We start from the raw sequence: 14,061 nt of genomic DNA on the forward strand, positions 1-14,061 counted from the left end.
ATCACAATACCAATAATAATATTTTAAAGAAATATTGATTTTGTCTGAAAACAAATATTTTGTCCAATCAAAACAGAAAAAAACGTTTGGTAGATGAATCCAAAGTAGGAACAAATGATAGTAAAAATAAAAGAAACAAGTCAATGAAGATTTAGAGTATGACATCAAAATTTTACTTGATGGATTGTGAAAAACACCAATAGGGAAAAAATTGGAGCCTTCTCAATCTATACTATCAAGAAAAGACGAATAATATTAAATTTAGAAGAAAATTGAAACTCATTTAATATAACATATTGGTAAGTTGCTGTATTGTAAAATGCAGCATGCCAATAAAATAATAATAATAATAATAAAAAGTACAAGAAAAACAGAGAAATATTGAAGCTAGTAAATTCTTGGAGCCAGAATACTTAAAGAAAAGCTTAGAATAGGAAAGCAAAAAGATAAGTCAACGGATTTGTTCAGGAAAGCATAAAAACTAAGCTGCATTCTATTTGTAAACCAATTTTTAATTAACTTTTTGCATTTAAATCCAGCCACATCAGGCCAAAATAGTCACCCTGTTTTATGTTCAAACTGGCCAAATCTGGCCTCTCACACCTATCCTACAACGTCATTTTAAAACATAAACAATCACATCCTCAATATCTTGAAGCTATGAGCTACAATACATTTCACAAACTAATCTGAATGTTTAGGGGTTAATGTCATCATCATCATCAAATGCTAAGAAGCTGCAGAGGGAGAAACACCAGATCAACAAACTAAATGTAGCCTTACAATATATGATCTTGATGTCCTACATTCTAAGGTCAAATCTTGATAGTCCAACTTTGCTTTTCATTTCTTTAGGGTCAACAAAGTAAGAAATCTCCAATATGAATTCATGTCATTTTCATTACACTATACTTGTTCCTATATATTTTGTGGTCTTGTACCAAATGTATTTATCAATGCTTTCCATAGCAAATTGGTATTGAAAATATCATCAAGACCAGGTCAGTGATAATTTTAATTTAAAATTCAAGCCCTAATGTCTGGTGTAGTGGTGAACATTTCAAAAAAACAGTAAATCTCCAGTGAACCTATGAACCAGTTTCAAATCCTAGATGAAGCTATTTAGCCACAACTCCAATGAAATCTGAAGCCTTGCACTTAAACAGTGCATCATTTTGGCTTAATGATCTGTTAAATCTTTTATATCTACCTCATCACCAAATAATGCTTTCTAACGACAAAACAGCTTCCAGTTACTTGCAAGGTTCAGAACTGTTAAAAGCAAACAAAACCAAGCCAAAACAAAACCAAGCCAAAACAAAACCAAAATCCTCTTTCTCTGCAACAGGAAAGTTAATATAATTCTTGTACTGAAAAAGAAAATGCTGATTGAAACAAACAACCTTTCTAAAATACTTGAGAAGTTTTGCATGTGTGTGTGCGTGCGTGCATGTATATATGTATGTACATATTCTGCACGAAGAATTTAAGTGTGCTGCTTGAAAGCACACTGCTAGTATAGTGAATGGGGAAAGCTTGGCTTGCAATGTTTGCAGCCGTGTATGCTTGTCGAGAGTAGGGCTCATTAGCCACCAACAGAGCCGCAAATGCAAAATATAAGTTAGTCCTAGAGCGCACAATGTTCCTAAAAGTCAGCAATGGTCTTCCTTGGATATGAGTGGACGGCCATCATGTTGAAATGTAGATAAAATAGGAAGGATTTGCGAGAGTCAAAAGCAAATGTAGTTCCAACAAGGAATCTGAAAAAGATGTCGGATTCAGTATATCACAGTACCAAACTTCAGTAATTTCTTTTGATTAGACACAAACTCAATTCATATGGCAAATGTTATAGGAAACTGAACTGATTCTGGTTTGGTATGGTGGACTCTCATACTGATGAAGATTTTGCAACTTTGTGCTGAACAACCTAGACAGATGATTTGTTTTGTAGTGATCAACTGTACGTGGCATACATTAGCTCACTCCCTTCATAAAATTGCCATTATCTGTACCACATGTCAGATATCAGTGATCATTGAGCAATGTGAAATGAAGTGTTCTGCTCAAGAGCACAAAGCACCACCTAGTCCCGGAATCAGAATCACCATCTTGTGAACACGAGTGCAACAACCTAACCACTAGGCCATGTGCCTTAATAAATGAATATATTTATGTTCACTTTGTAGCCACATGGTTTCAATTTCATTGTAGGACACCCAGGGCAAGTGTCTTGAAATATAGCTTTGAGCCAACCAATGCCTTGTGAATTGCTAGACATAAACAGTATGGAAACTAGTTTATCTAAGTACGTATACGTGTGTGCGTGTGCGCAAATGCTGGTGTTTCTTGGCTTCACTAGTCACTGTCTGAATGAAACGGAAATGTAATGTTTACATTTCCCATTGACAATACATCCTGTTACTCAGTGTTTTCAAAGACCAGCAGAATAATAATAAAAAAAAAAACAAGCAAACCCAAAAAACACCCTTACTTGAAAGACAAGTAATGGCTGGTGACAGGGAATGTGTCTAACTGTAATCTACTGTCTTGAATAAACTTCTGTCCAACCCATGCTAGCATGGAGAAAACAGACATAAAAATGATCAAATGAGTGTGTGTTTGGTGTAATAGGTCCTTATCTCATTCAATGTTAGACTAATGATTGTAAGAAAAATCCACAAGATACAAGTAATACAACAGTTTCATTCCATCTGTTGTATGTGTTATATTTACAAGTCAGGTAGAAAAAAAAAATGATTGAATGCTATTAAGAGAAACCAGAAAAATTCCCCTTCCCTGCAAAACACAATTTTTTTTCAAAATTCAAATAAGCAGAATTTGTTTAAATTCAAAATCATATCAAATATGTGTTATCAATGATATAGCAAAACATACATGAAAATAACCTAAGCCTTAGACCTAAATGAAAAATATTTGCAAGCTTGTTATAAAATACAACAGTAGGCTTTTCAGACAGCTGACAATACAAAGAAGAATTACAAAGACGAAAAGAAAGGAAGAAAATAAGGAAGATCTAAAGAATCAAAGAGAAACAAAAAAAGTGTTGCATGCAGTTTCAAAAACGAGCTAACAGCAACATGCACTGGCTGCAACTGTCATGACATCAGATTGAGGAAAGATAGATTCAAGTTAGACAAACAGATGACAAAAGGAAAAGAAAAATGAAATCAATCGGAGACAAATTAATGGTTAAAATTTGGACAGAAAGCAGCTATATAAAATCTTTGGGAATAACAAAAAGGAACCTGCTCTTCATAGCCATTCCTATGCAGATATTTTAGGTTAATTATTATAAAATGAATTAAGAACTCTTCTAGCCAGAAAATTATTCTTTTCAGTGAAATTTGGAAAAAAAAAAACATAATAGATAATGATAAACATTGATATTAACCAACTTATCTAAAGAAAGGAAACAGTCCAAATAATCATTTAATATTTTTAAGCAAAGATACTACACTGAATATAAAGTTTATACATAGGACAGATAGAATACAAACTGATGAAGAATAAATATAGAGACAGGTGTTTGCCTCCTTCTTTTTGCATTTTCTTAACTTTTTGGCATTTAAACGGGCCATATCAGGTTAAAATATTCTGTCCATTTCAGGTTGAAACTGGCCAGATCTAACTTCTCTCACCTGCCTGACAATGTCATTCTAAACTAAACAATCACATTATTGAAACGTCGAAGAGCATAAAGATTTGAAACTAGTCTGAATGTTAAAGGGTTAAGAAAATATATTGTCTGTCTAAACGCTAAGCTTATATACAATGTGTAACAGTAATTTCAGTGAATTGTAAAAGGAAAGACCATACATTACATATTGCATATGATATGCAAATAGTGAATCTAAGAAAACATTAAAGACGAGCAGCAGTATCTAGCCTTACCTGGGTTTATAGAAAATGTAAGCAAAAGTCACATAACCTGTAACATTCTTGAACAGATGAGCCCCTATACAAAACTTAAGGTACCCACATTCACTGCTAAATATATTAAGATGAAAACCTTAATGAACGAACGTCGTTATTTTGTTAGTCTTTGAGCATAAGTTTGTGTTAATTTAACTGCACAGTGTTATAGTTCATGAGTGATGTGGATTTCACCAACGAAAACAGTTAGAGGAAAACAGACCTGAGGGTAAAAAGATTATTGTATAAGCATGATAAGAAATAACATTGTGTTTTTATATATATACATATATATATATATATATATATATATATATATATATATATATCATGCATATGCTCTTAAATTAATTAGCTACAACCAGATTTGTGAATATATATATATATATATATATATATATATATGTATGTATCTTTCCCCACCTCCCAGCACAAATTCATAAATAACAGTCAGAAGCAAATCCATTAGAGAAAGTACAATGGAAATAAGGACACGTGGTAATCCTGTTGTGATTGTAGGTAAAAAGCAGGGGGGGCGAGTCTTGGTTTGTACTGATGTCGTTTGTTTGCAAGGTCAGATCTGGAGCGGTGCAAATGGACAGCTGATACAGGTTTACAACAACGGGAAGTTAACTAACTGCCTGGGGGTGTAGGATAGTACCTACCTGGTAGAGATCAATCAGAGAAATCAGATAAGGACTCAGTTTCAACACTGCGATAATAACCCTCAATCGACTGATCTGTGTTGGATCTGTTCAAAACTCCATAGTCAGTCGATCCTTTTCGGCTACCTGTATATGGAGAAGGTTGATTCATAGGGCTCCTATTATTGTTCAGGTTCTTATTTGGAGTGCCTATATTTCTGTTGCCACCAATTCCTTTGTTACCTCCAGCAGGCTTCCCAAGTATCATATCTCGAATTTCTTGGTCAAAGTTATCAGGTATTCCTCTATACTGGTTCTTTCTGATTGGGACTGGCGATGGAGAGCTAGGTCTCCTCTCTTCTATGTGAATTGCAGGTGCGTTTTGATTCATCAGGGGTCTCATCATTGGGTTAAGTGGACCCTGAGGCTGTGGGGTCATGCTACCACGTCGATTTGCTGGACTTAATTTTGGCTCATTTATTACTGGTGGTCGTATACCAGGTGGACCCATACCAGGTGGACCCATACCAGGTGGGCCCATACCGGGTGGACCCATACCAGGTGGTCCCATTCCGGGTGGTCCCATTCCGGGTGGGCCCATGCCAGGTGGACCCATGCCGGGTGGACCCATACCAGGTGGACCCATGCCAAGTGGTCTCATGCCAGCTGGACCCATGCCAGGTGGTCTCATGCCAGCTGGACCCATACCTGGTGGTCTCATGCCACGGGGACTTGAAAGGTGGGAACGTGGATCCATTCCATATTTAGCTGGTCCAGCACCACATCCTTGAGGCCCTAAAGGTCCCATACCTGGAGGTGACTGAGTAGTTGGGTTGATTTTTATGCCAGTGTTCAAAGGTCCTTTCTGCCTGGGTGAGCTATTAAGGTAAATAGAGGAAGGAACAAAGAAGGACTTAGAAAGCTTGAAAAACATCATTGCTATGATTGGATATAAAAATTCAATTTCATGTAAAACTAACAATTGCTATTTATTTTAATCATAACCTACACAATCCTGTAAATTATTAAGTGATCCAGATAAGAATCATTTAATAATCTATTGGCTGTAACAAACAACCTGAAGAAAGTCTGTTAGTGTTGTGTAAGCTTAAAGATCAGCTCCTTGTAAAATAAGAATGGGTTAAATTAAAAAACTTTTCTTCTTCTTTGCACTAAGCTAGCAAATCATACCCCCTCCCCGCCACCACTTCAGAAGCACTAAAACTGAAGAGCTAAGAAGAAAAATTCTAATAATTTAATTTATTATTTTTTCTTTTAAGTTAAGACCCGTCTAATCTATAATGGCAAAAGTCTGCATAGGAAGAGGTATGTTGTTGACAGGAACTATCATTTCATGCCAAGATGCAGTAAATAAAATGTTTTTTTAGTAATTTAAATTATAGACACTGAACTGCAAACCTATCATTACTTTTTCTTTTGAGATGCATCTTTCACCAAGTGTTTAGCATCACTATGTATATCTTCGTCGTCAGATTCCTCTCCAAAAGGATTGAGACTTTCATCGTAGCTCTCATGCCTATAAAAGGTACAGGAGCTATGAAACTGTTCAAATTCAATGAAGTTGAGAGCTAAAAGTGTTGTATTTTTTATTTTTGGAGGGAAGGGAATGTGGAGCCAAAGTAAAACTGAACACACACACACACACATACACGTACACACGCCATTCCATGCATTTTAAGATAAATTATTAGATCTAAAAAAAAAAACAAGAATGTTTTTAAAAGTGGATGTTAGGTTTCTTTGAGAGGATATTTTTCTGATAGGTATGGGCAATAAATATGAGAGAATTAATAAAACAAAAACAACAAACGTGAAAAAGAAAAAGGCAAGAAAATAGCGCCTCGTGTGTTTGAAAAAAAGCTCACCAAAATTTCAATTTGTTTACAGAATCAATAGTTATTAAACAAATAAACAGATATTAGATTGCTTTTGCAAGAGGAAACACATAAACACGCAAAAAAATACAATAATAAAATTGGAAGAAAAAAAATAGAGATATCAATAAACAATATCAAATACATGTGTTGTTTATCAAATTCATACAAATAGAAACAGTTTAGTATGAGGTATTTGTTGGAACCTGAAATATATTTCGTATGAATGCTGAAAATAAAATGAAATTATTAAAGAAAAAAAAAAGGCGCAAGAAACTGCAAGTTCAATCAGGACGCTCAACTGATTAGACAAAATAACAATTTTCCCCTTAGATTAAACCATTATTCTCATTTTTTTATCCTTCCTAATACACGAAAATTAGTTGTAAATCAACATTTGATCTAAAAACATCTTTGCACTAAAGTTAACTCCCATCCTATACACATACATACACACACAAAAGCAATGTTAGACTCCTCATTTAATGGCGACTGCAAATTGAAGAAAAACCCCCCAGAAAACTCATAAAATGAAGGGTTGGACAAAATCCTTAGCTGTTCCCACTTAATGGAAACAATCTTATTGCTACTGTAAATTAATATTAAACTAGATCAATCCCGTCTTGCAGATATCGATAAACTCACCATTTTCAATAACTCTCTTCTAAACCTTAGAGTACATTGTCTGTTTATACTGGTTTTTTGTTTTGTTATTTTTGTCCCTAAGCAGGAAAACTTATTTCCTACCTTTATATTGGAAGTGGGAAGAGGGGTAAAATTTTGATTGAATATTACTTAAACTTTCTGATATCAAATCACCAGAGAAGCTCCCCTGGTTCTACAATACAAACTTCATTGTTAAAAATTATCCAAAAAGCTTTCATTAACGTTAACTTTTGTTCCAAACACCAATAACAATCATTTCACTAAATTCCTTATTATTTTCAAAATTAATTGAAACAAAGGCAGAATATAGCAAGAAAAGTGTTAATTTATAATTCTGAAAAACGGTCAGTATTTCTGCTTTGTTAGTTTATTATTAATTCAAGAGTTTTTGTCTTGCGAACAACTTGATGACCTCATTAGTGTCAGTGAAAAAGTACAGAGTACATTCTGTAAAGTGGTTGGTGTCAGGAAGGGCTTCTAACCAAAGAAGCAATTCCAAAACAGACATTAGACCTGTTGGATCATGCCAAAGCATCTAACCCATACCAGCATGGAATACAGATGCTAAATGATGATGAATGATTCTGTGTATAATCTAATTATTCCAGAAATCTTAATCTAACTGCTTACCTTAATCCTCCACCATCTTTCATTATGTGTGACAATATAAGGAAAAACATATCCAACACTTACGCAACATTTTTTCTTTCTTTCCATATTTAATTTGCATTCACAAATCTGTTTCTAAACAATTATCATTGATCACAAATACATTATTTACAAAAGTCTCTATTCTAAGATGGATGGCCTTAATCAGCACAGGACATTCATACTTCAGGCCAAGTGCAAAAGGATCTTAAGATATTTTCCAAAAGAACATTGATTTATACTACAGAAATAAAGATCATTCCATGCCTACATTTCCAATTTGGCACAGATTAAGGAGATATTTTTAACAACCATTTTCCAATATATCCAATTGCTCATTTAGATCTAGCTCTCAGGTCAACTATAAATATTTCACTTCAAAATTAAACTGCGTATTCTTGACCACTATCTTAGATTTTTCATATGATGCTACTATCAAGGCAGTATTGATCCACATTGATGGGTATAATTTATTTAAAGGCTGCAGGTAATAAAATAGATAAACAGCTTAGCTATAAATCGACTTGCTACTGGTCCTGTTATGGCAAAATGGAGTTATAAAGTGTGTGTGTGCACACACACACACAAAATGAACTTTACAAAATTTGAATTAAATCTTTAAATTATTAAAGGCAGATACATTTTACTATTTGTAGATGGTGTAAAACATCAAATCGTTTTTGACAGACTGACATACTAAAAGATTTCATTATTAGTTTTTACCGTTTTATTCAATGTGTTATTTAACACTTTCGATATGTCCCCTAATTTATATGATACGCCCTTCCCATTTTATGTGATCTAAATTAGAACTTCCTGTCCAAACATCATATCAATTTATTTTGCAAACACTAGCTTTGTACTGACCACATTATTTCACTAAATTTTTCATTATTTTCAAAATGAATTAAAGCAAAGGCAATGTTCCTCAACAGAAATACTAATAACAAAGAGATAACCACATTAATTAGAATTTCTTTAATCAGTTGTCATTAAAATTTGAAGAAATCTGTTGAATAGCTATAAATTACTGGCATTTCCCCCCTCATAGAATAGACATAATAGGAGAAAAATAAATTGAATAAATCAAACTAAAACTGTTTCAATATTTCAAAGTTGATATCAAATAACCTCAGACATTCATTCAAATGATCTATTCTAAAGGAAGGGGCCTCTTAGACTCTAACATAAGGGTCCATCACAGACTGTGACACTAATGGAGACTTTACAAACTATCAGCTGTTGGTCAGCGAAACACAGAAATGAAATTAATAAATTGAATATAAATATATTTTGTTGTATGTTGGGAGGGTCATTGTGCCAGAAATGACTCTACCCCGAGATACAACAAAATCTCTTTCAACACACAAGTTCACATCAAGAATCTTGCAAACCAAATATAAACAAAACATCAACATGGTTAAATAGAAAATTGAGGGAGAATATGCAAAATAAATTTTGAAACAAACACAAATTGGAAAAAAAATATGTCAGGCAAAAAGTAAAATGCTTTTTCTTCCCCCTCTCCCTTTTTCTCTCTCTCTCTTTCTCTCTCACAGAACTGTTTTGTCTAACCATTATATCTGTCTATCTAGCTACGAGTTTTCAAATCAAGTGGAATTTAAAATAATAAAGGGGCTTTCAATAATATTGTAATTGAGGGGCTGCATAAAGATACTCAATATTCATCCTTTTAAATACTCTTTTATTAGTTTCAGTCAACAGACTGCAGTCATGCCAGGGCATTAGTAAACCATATCAAGCCCCGAAGCTTACTTCAATCTGGTACTTATTTTACCGATCCCGATTTAGTGACTGCCATAAAGGGATGCATCTTGATACACCATTTTATAAGGATATAGACAAACACAGACACATACTCTCACATAAGATGGGCTCCTACACAGTTTCCACCAACCAAATTTCACTTATAAGTGTATTGGTCAACTCTAGTCTACAGGAGAAGAAATTTGCTCAAGGTACCACACAGTAGGATTGATTCCCAAAACCACATGATCGCAGTGTAAACTTCTTAACCACATGACTATGCTTGTACCTATAATTACTATGGCTAAATTATATTTGAATTTACAATAAGTAAATTTCTTCTCTGAAAAAGGAGAATAAATTACATTGGCAAATAACAATTTCTGATGACCTTTTAACTTGACAAAACATTTTGCTAATATTTCAACAATCACAGATACATAACCATTCACCATATCTAAAGGAATAAAAAGCATTTTATTTTTTGAGAGTGACAAAATCTTTTTATCAATTTGATTCACAATAGTTTTAAAAAACAAAACTGAATTATAGTAAAAAAACATTTTGCAAAAATTATTCAATTCACACACACACACACACGCACACAAAACTTGTCTAAAAAGAAACCAGACTCTTAAGACCGCACAACCACCAGCTGGAGGGTGTAGTATGTTTGTGATTGTAGCGTTGTATGTGGGTGACCTTGACCTTCAATCAAATAACAGTCATGTCTCACTACGTCAGTTAGTCATCAATGGACATGTGCTTGAACCAATGTCCAGTACATTTGGCAATTTGTTGCAAGTTGAACAATGAGAAGTTTGCCAGAAGAACATGTTTCTATGAAATTTTCTGTTTTATATTGGATAAAAACATTTTTATGGAGACTTTTCTAATGCTGCATCAGGCATCAGAGAGGAGAACGAGCTGTGCACACATGTCATGAGTAGCACCTGAGCTTCAAATTAAGCAAATAAGATCATCTACTGAAAATGATTCTAAATCTTCCACCGATAAACAATAATCACATTGTGTAATTCCATGAATATTGTCAATTGATAATCCATGAATTTCTGAAAAACTTTACAGACATCTGTACAAGTTTGTGCTACATGAATTCAGGAGAGTTGGGAGTTGTCTAATTGTTTGAATACTGATGGAAACTTTCTGTAGTTTTATTAAATGTGACAAAACACAAGAGCGACCAACATCAAAAACAATAATTGTTGATGTGGATTAGACCAATGTCACTGCAAAAAAATAAACGAAAGCAAATCAGAGTGATGTTGATTGCCATTCTTGATTAGGGGTGCATCATTCATCAGGATGTTTTCCCATTGTCAGGTGAATGGAAAACAATTTTACTTAGGTGTCTTGAGACATTTGAGAGACACAGTGACAATGCATTTCCTCAAGTGTCACTCCTATCTGTGACCGTTTGGCAAAGCAACAAGATGGTTTTTTAGCATCCCCACCACCACCAGGCTCTAATCTCCAGAAATGGTTGTGGGATATTTTTTCTTTTTTTTTGGAAAGTTGTTATACTTGAAACCCACCTGAAAGATTACTAATTTCAGATGATAGAAGGGATTAATGAAAATTTGCTTTCAGAAATACAGGCTCTCCTGAAAACACATTAAAAAAATTAGGGGAGAAACCCTCCCACCCCCATCCCCACTGGGAACAGTGTGTCTATAAAGGCAGGGCTACATTGAAGGTGAAAAAAAAATTGTAAAGCAACAAATATAAAGTCTGGTTTATTTTGAGGGGACAGACCTCAAAGTTGTGTCTATATACACATACATACACACATACAAATTATATATATATATATATATATATATATATATATATATATATATATATATATAAATAAAATCATAGAGCAAGACAGATTAGAAATTAATTAGAAATTTCAAAAGATTATAAAAAAAAAAAAAATAAGGATCTGTTAGTAATGTCATCATAATGGAAACTACTGAATTTAAGTATAAAAAAAAAGGAAACATAACTGGGAATGAAGAATTAAAAGTCTGGTAATTCAGGAGTTAGAAATATTTAGATCTATGAAAAACGAGAAAAAAATATTGGTGGGGATAAGCCATTTAAGTTAGATCTTCAAGTAGAAGAAAGAAAGAAGTGTTGAGAATGATGGGATGATAGTTGAGATTAGGTTAACACTAGAGTGACAGTTATTAGAAGATCAATAATCAGAAGAAAAAAAGGTTGAATCATGCTGTAATAATGAAAGAATATTAAATAGTCCTTCACTGATTAAGGAATACTGTCCCTATTTCTAGTAGAATTGGCAGAAATGAGAACTAGTATTCTCCCAGGTTTTATTCCAGTTCCCACATAATTAACTGTAAGTCCTAAAATGTGTGATGTTACAGGTGCTTGTATGTGCAGTGAAGGAAATTACTTCCTGATTATGTAGTACTTTGTAGTACCTAGGGAAAATTTCTTATACCACAGGCTAAGAGTTAACTTAATCCTTGTAAAGGAAACTGCATGGAAGCCTGTATTTATTGCAGAGAGTTAATCTTAATCTGCAGCTTGATTAAACACCACTGTTGGGTCTTTGGATGTCTTTAGTTCTTTAAAAGATTCCAGTCTATCATAAACATTTGGATCAGATGTCTAATCTGTGGATAATTTTCACACCAGTTTTGCCTTCCTTTGACTATGCCATAAAATAATTAAAATAAAAAATCTTTGAGTTATTTTTATCAGGTCTGCTGAAGAAACTTGACTTGCCAATGCAGCAATCTTCTTAATATTATTAAAACTGTGATATCTTTTGAGAACATGCCTCTCCAAAGAATTAAATCTATTCCTAATATATTTCTTTTACTGACCCAATTTGGACTTAGATACAGAACTAGAAATGTAAATATTTTTTTCATTGTTGTCTTTGTCGAAAGTAACAAATATAAATTGGGGAGAGCTGTACAGAAGCTGTTTAATGAGTTAACCTTAAGTTTAAGATGAATTTAGGTTGTTCCGAATAAATATATGAACCATTTGGAGATTAATATCATAATTTGTAAACAATCTCCAATAGTGTGTCCAAACATTTGTATTTGCAAACTCACCAAAAACATTCTGTTGTGGAAAAGATGTTAGCAGGAAATTTATCTAATGACAATGACCCAAAAATGTTATAAAGTCTTGATTTGGACTATTGAGGTAACATAGTAGAAGCCCAAGTTCAAATGTAACAAAAAAAAAAAAAGAAAAAAAGGAAAGGTCTACCTTGTTAAATTTAGAAATGTATGAACTCATTTGTGAATTTGAAAAACACAGTTATTATCAATCAACTGCAATCAAGTTAGTGGTACATGAAATAAAAACAACAAAACAATAAAAACTAAAGGTTATTTGTGAGAATCCCCTCCCCCCCATGACAATTGTGTAATAAGGAAAATGAGGTGATTATTAATTAAAAACTTATGTTACACACAAAAATGTGTTTAAACAGCTGGTTGCAACCAACTCAGATGGACAATGTCTTTGAAGTAACAGCAACAACAGCAATGAGAAGATGGCAGGAAACAAAAAAAAAACCTACTCAATTCTTGCTATTTCTATTTACATCATTTAAATTTGTGCCAAAAATCCACAAAACAAACATTTTTAGGTTTTTGAAATGAAATTTTGAGACACTAAAAAACTGTTCCAAATGATCAAACTCATTGATATTGTTGCTTTTTATGTAATTTTATACATAGCAGCAATGATCTCACCAAGCTTGCGGCTGCGCATTAGCTGTACTGGTGTTGCGCATTATAATTCATAAAGATATGCTGGATAAGCTGCACGAAAATTCGAATGCCACGCATTAGCTTTGCATTTAAAATAATTCTGCTGAAGGCATGAAAAATTCTGTTAAGTGATTGGGGAAAATTTGAAGGGACACTGAAGAGCAGCCAAAGTTTTGCACTCTAAGAATATCTACATTAGGTAACATAGTCCTAGATATACTATGCTTAAAAAAAAAAAGGGTCAAGGCTCGCAACCAGGTCCAAGCTGGAGCTAAACAACAATATTCTATGGTATTTAAGCTTTCTAATTCTAGATTAGAAATCCAATTTCTCAATTAATTATACACATAAAACATGGTAATTAGTTTTTAGGATACTATGTATACTAGTTTTTCATATTAATTAAAATCTCGCCTGTTTGAACTAACAAAAAAAAAAAAAAAGTTATGTTTTAACTTATTCAAACAAAATTTTCTCTCAGGTAAATATCGGAGATAACAAAGACAAGAGCTTTCTTAAGCACTGCTTATATTTATATATTCCATATTACAGCAATTCAATTCCATAAATTAAAAAGGAACAGCAGATAGGAATAAAGATTGTGATCCAACTTTAAATATTTTCCTTGGCAATGATAAAATTGTATTTGATTACTATACTACTAACATTGAAGTAATCCCAGGTATTGCTGTATGGTCAAGAAGCTCACTTCACAACTACACGATTTCAGGTTCAATTCCA

General features: G+C 33.3%; 1 protein-coding gene across 12 annotated transcripts in view; it reads right to left on the reverse strand.

The window, feature by feature from the left end:
* The window catches only part of LOC106875088 (protein kinase C and casein kinase substrate in neurons protein 1), a 151,968-nt gene that overhangs the window by 5,877 nt on the left and 132,030 nt on the right, over positions 1-14,061 (reverse strand). For 4 of the 12 annotated variants that reach the window (XM_089360363.1, XM_089360359.1, XM_089360362.1 and 1 more), the window contains one exon: positions 6,010-6,117. The exons of 4 other annotated variants lie outside the window; for them this stretch is intronic. In XM_089360363.1, the coding sequence (XP_089216489.1) occupies positions 6,010-6,117 (108 nt within the window). Of the gene's footprint in view, positions 1-4,601; positions 5,459-6,009; positions 6,118-14,061 lie in introns of all 12 variants that reach the window. 4 more of the 12 variants (XM_089360357.1, XM_089360354.1, XM_089360356.1 and 1 more) reach the window with 1 other exon arrangement.

This window comes from Octopus bimaculoides, chromosome 11 (assembly GCF_046866305.1).
Source record: "Octopus bimaculoides isolate indiv1 chromosome 11, ASM4686630v1, whole genome shotgun sequence".
NCBI lineage: Eukaryota > Metazoa > Mollusca > Cephalopoda > Octopoda > Octopodidae > Octopus > Octopus bimaculoides.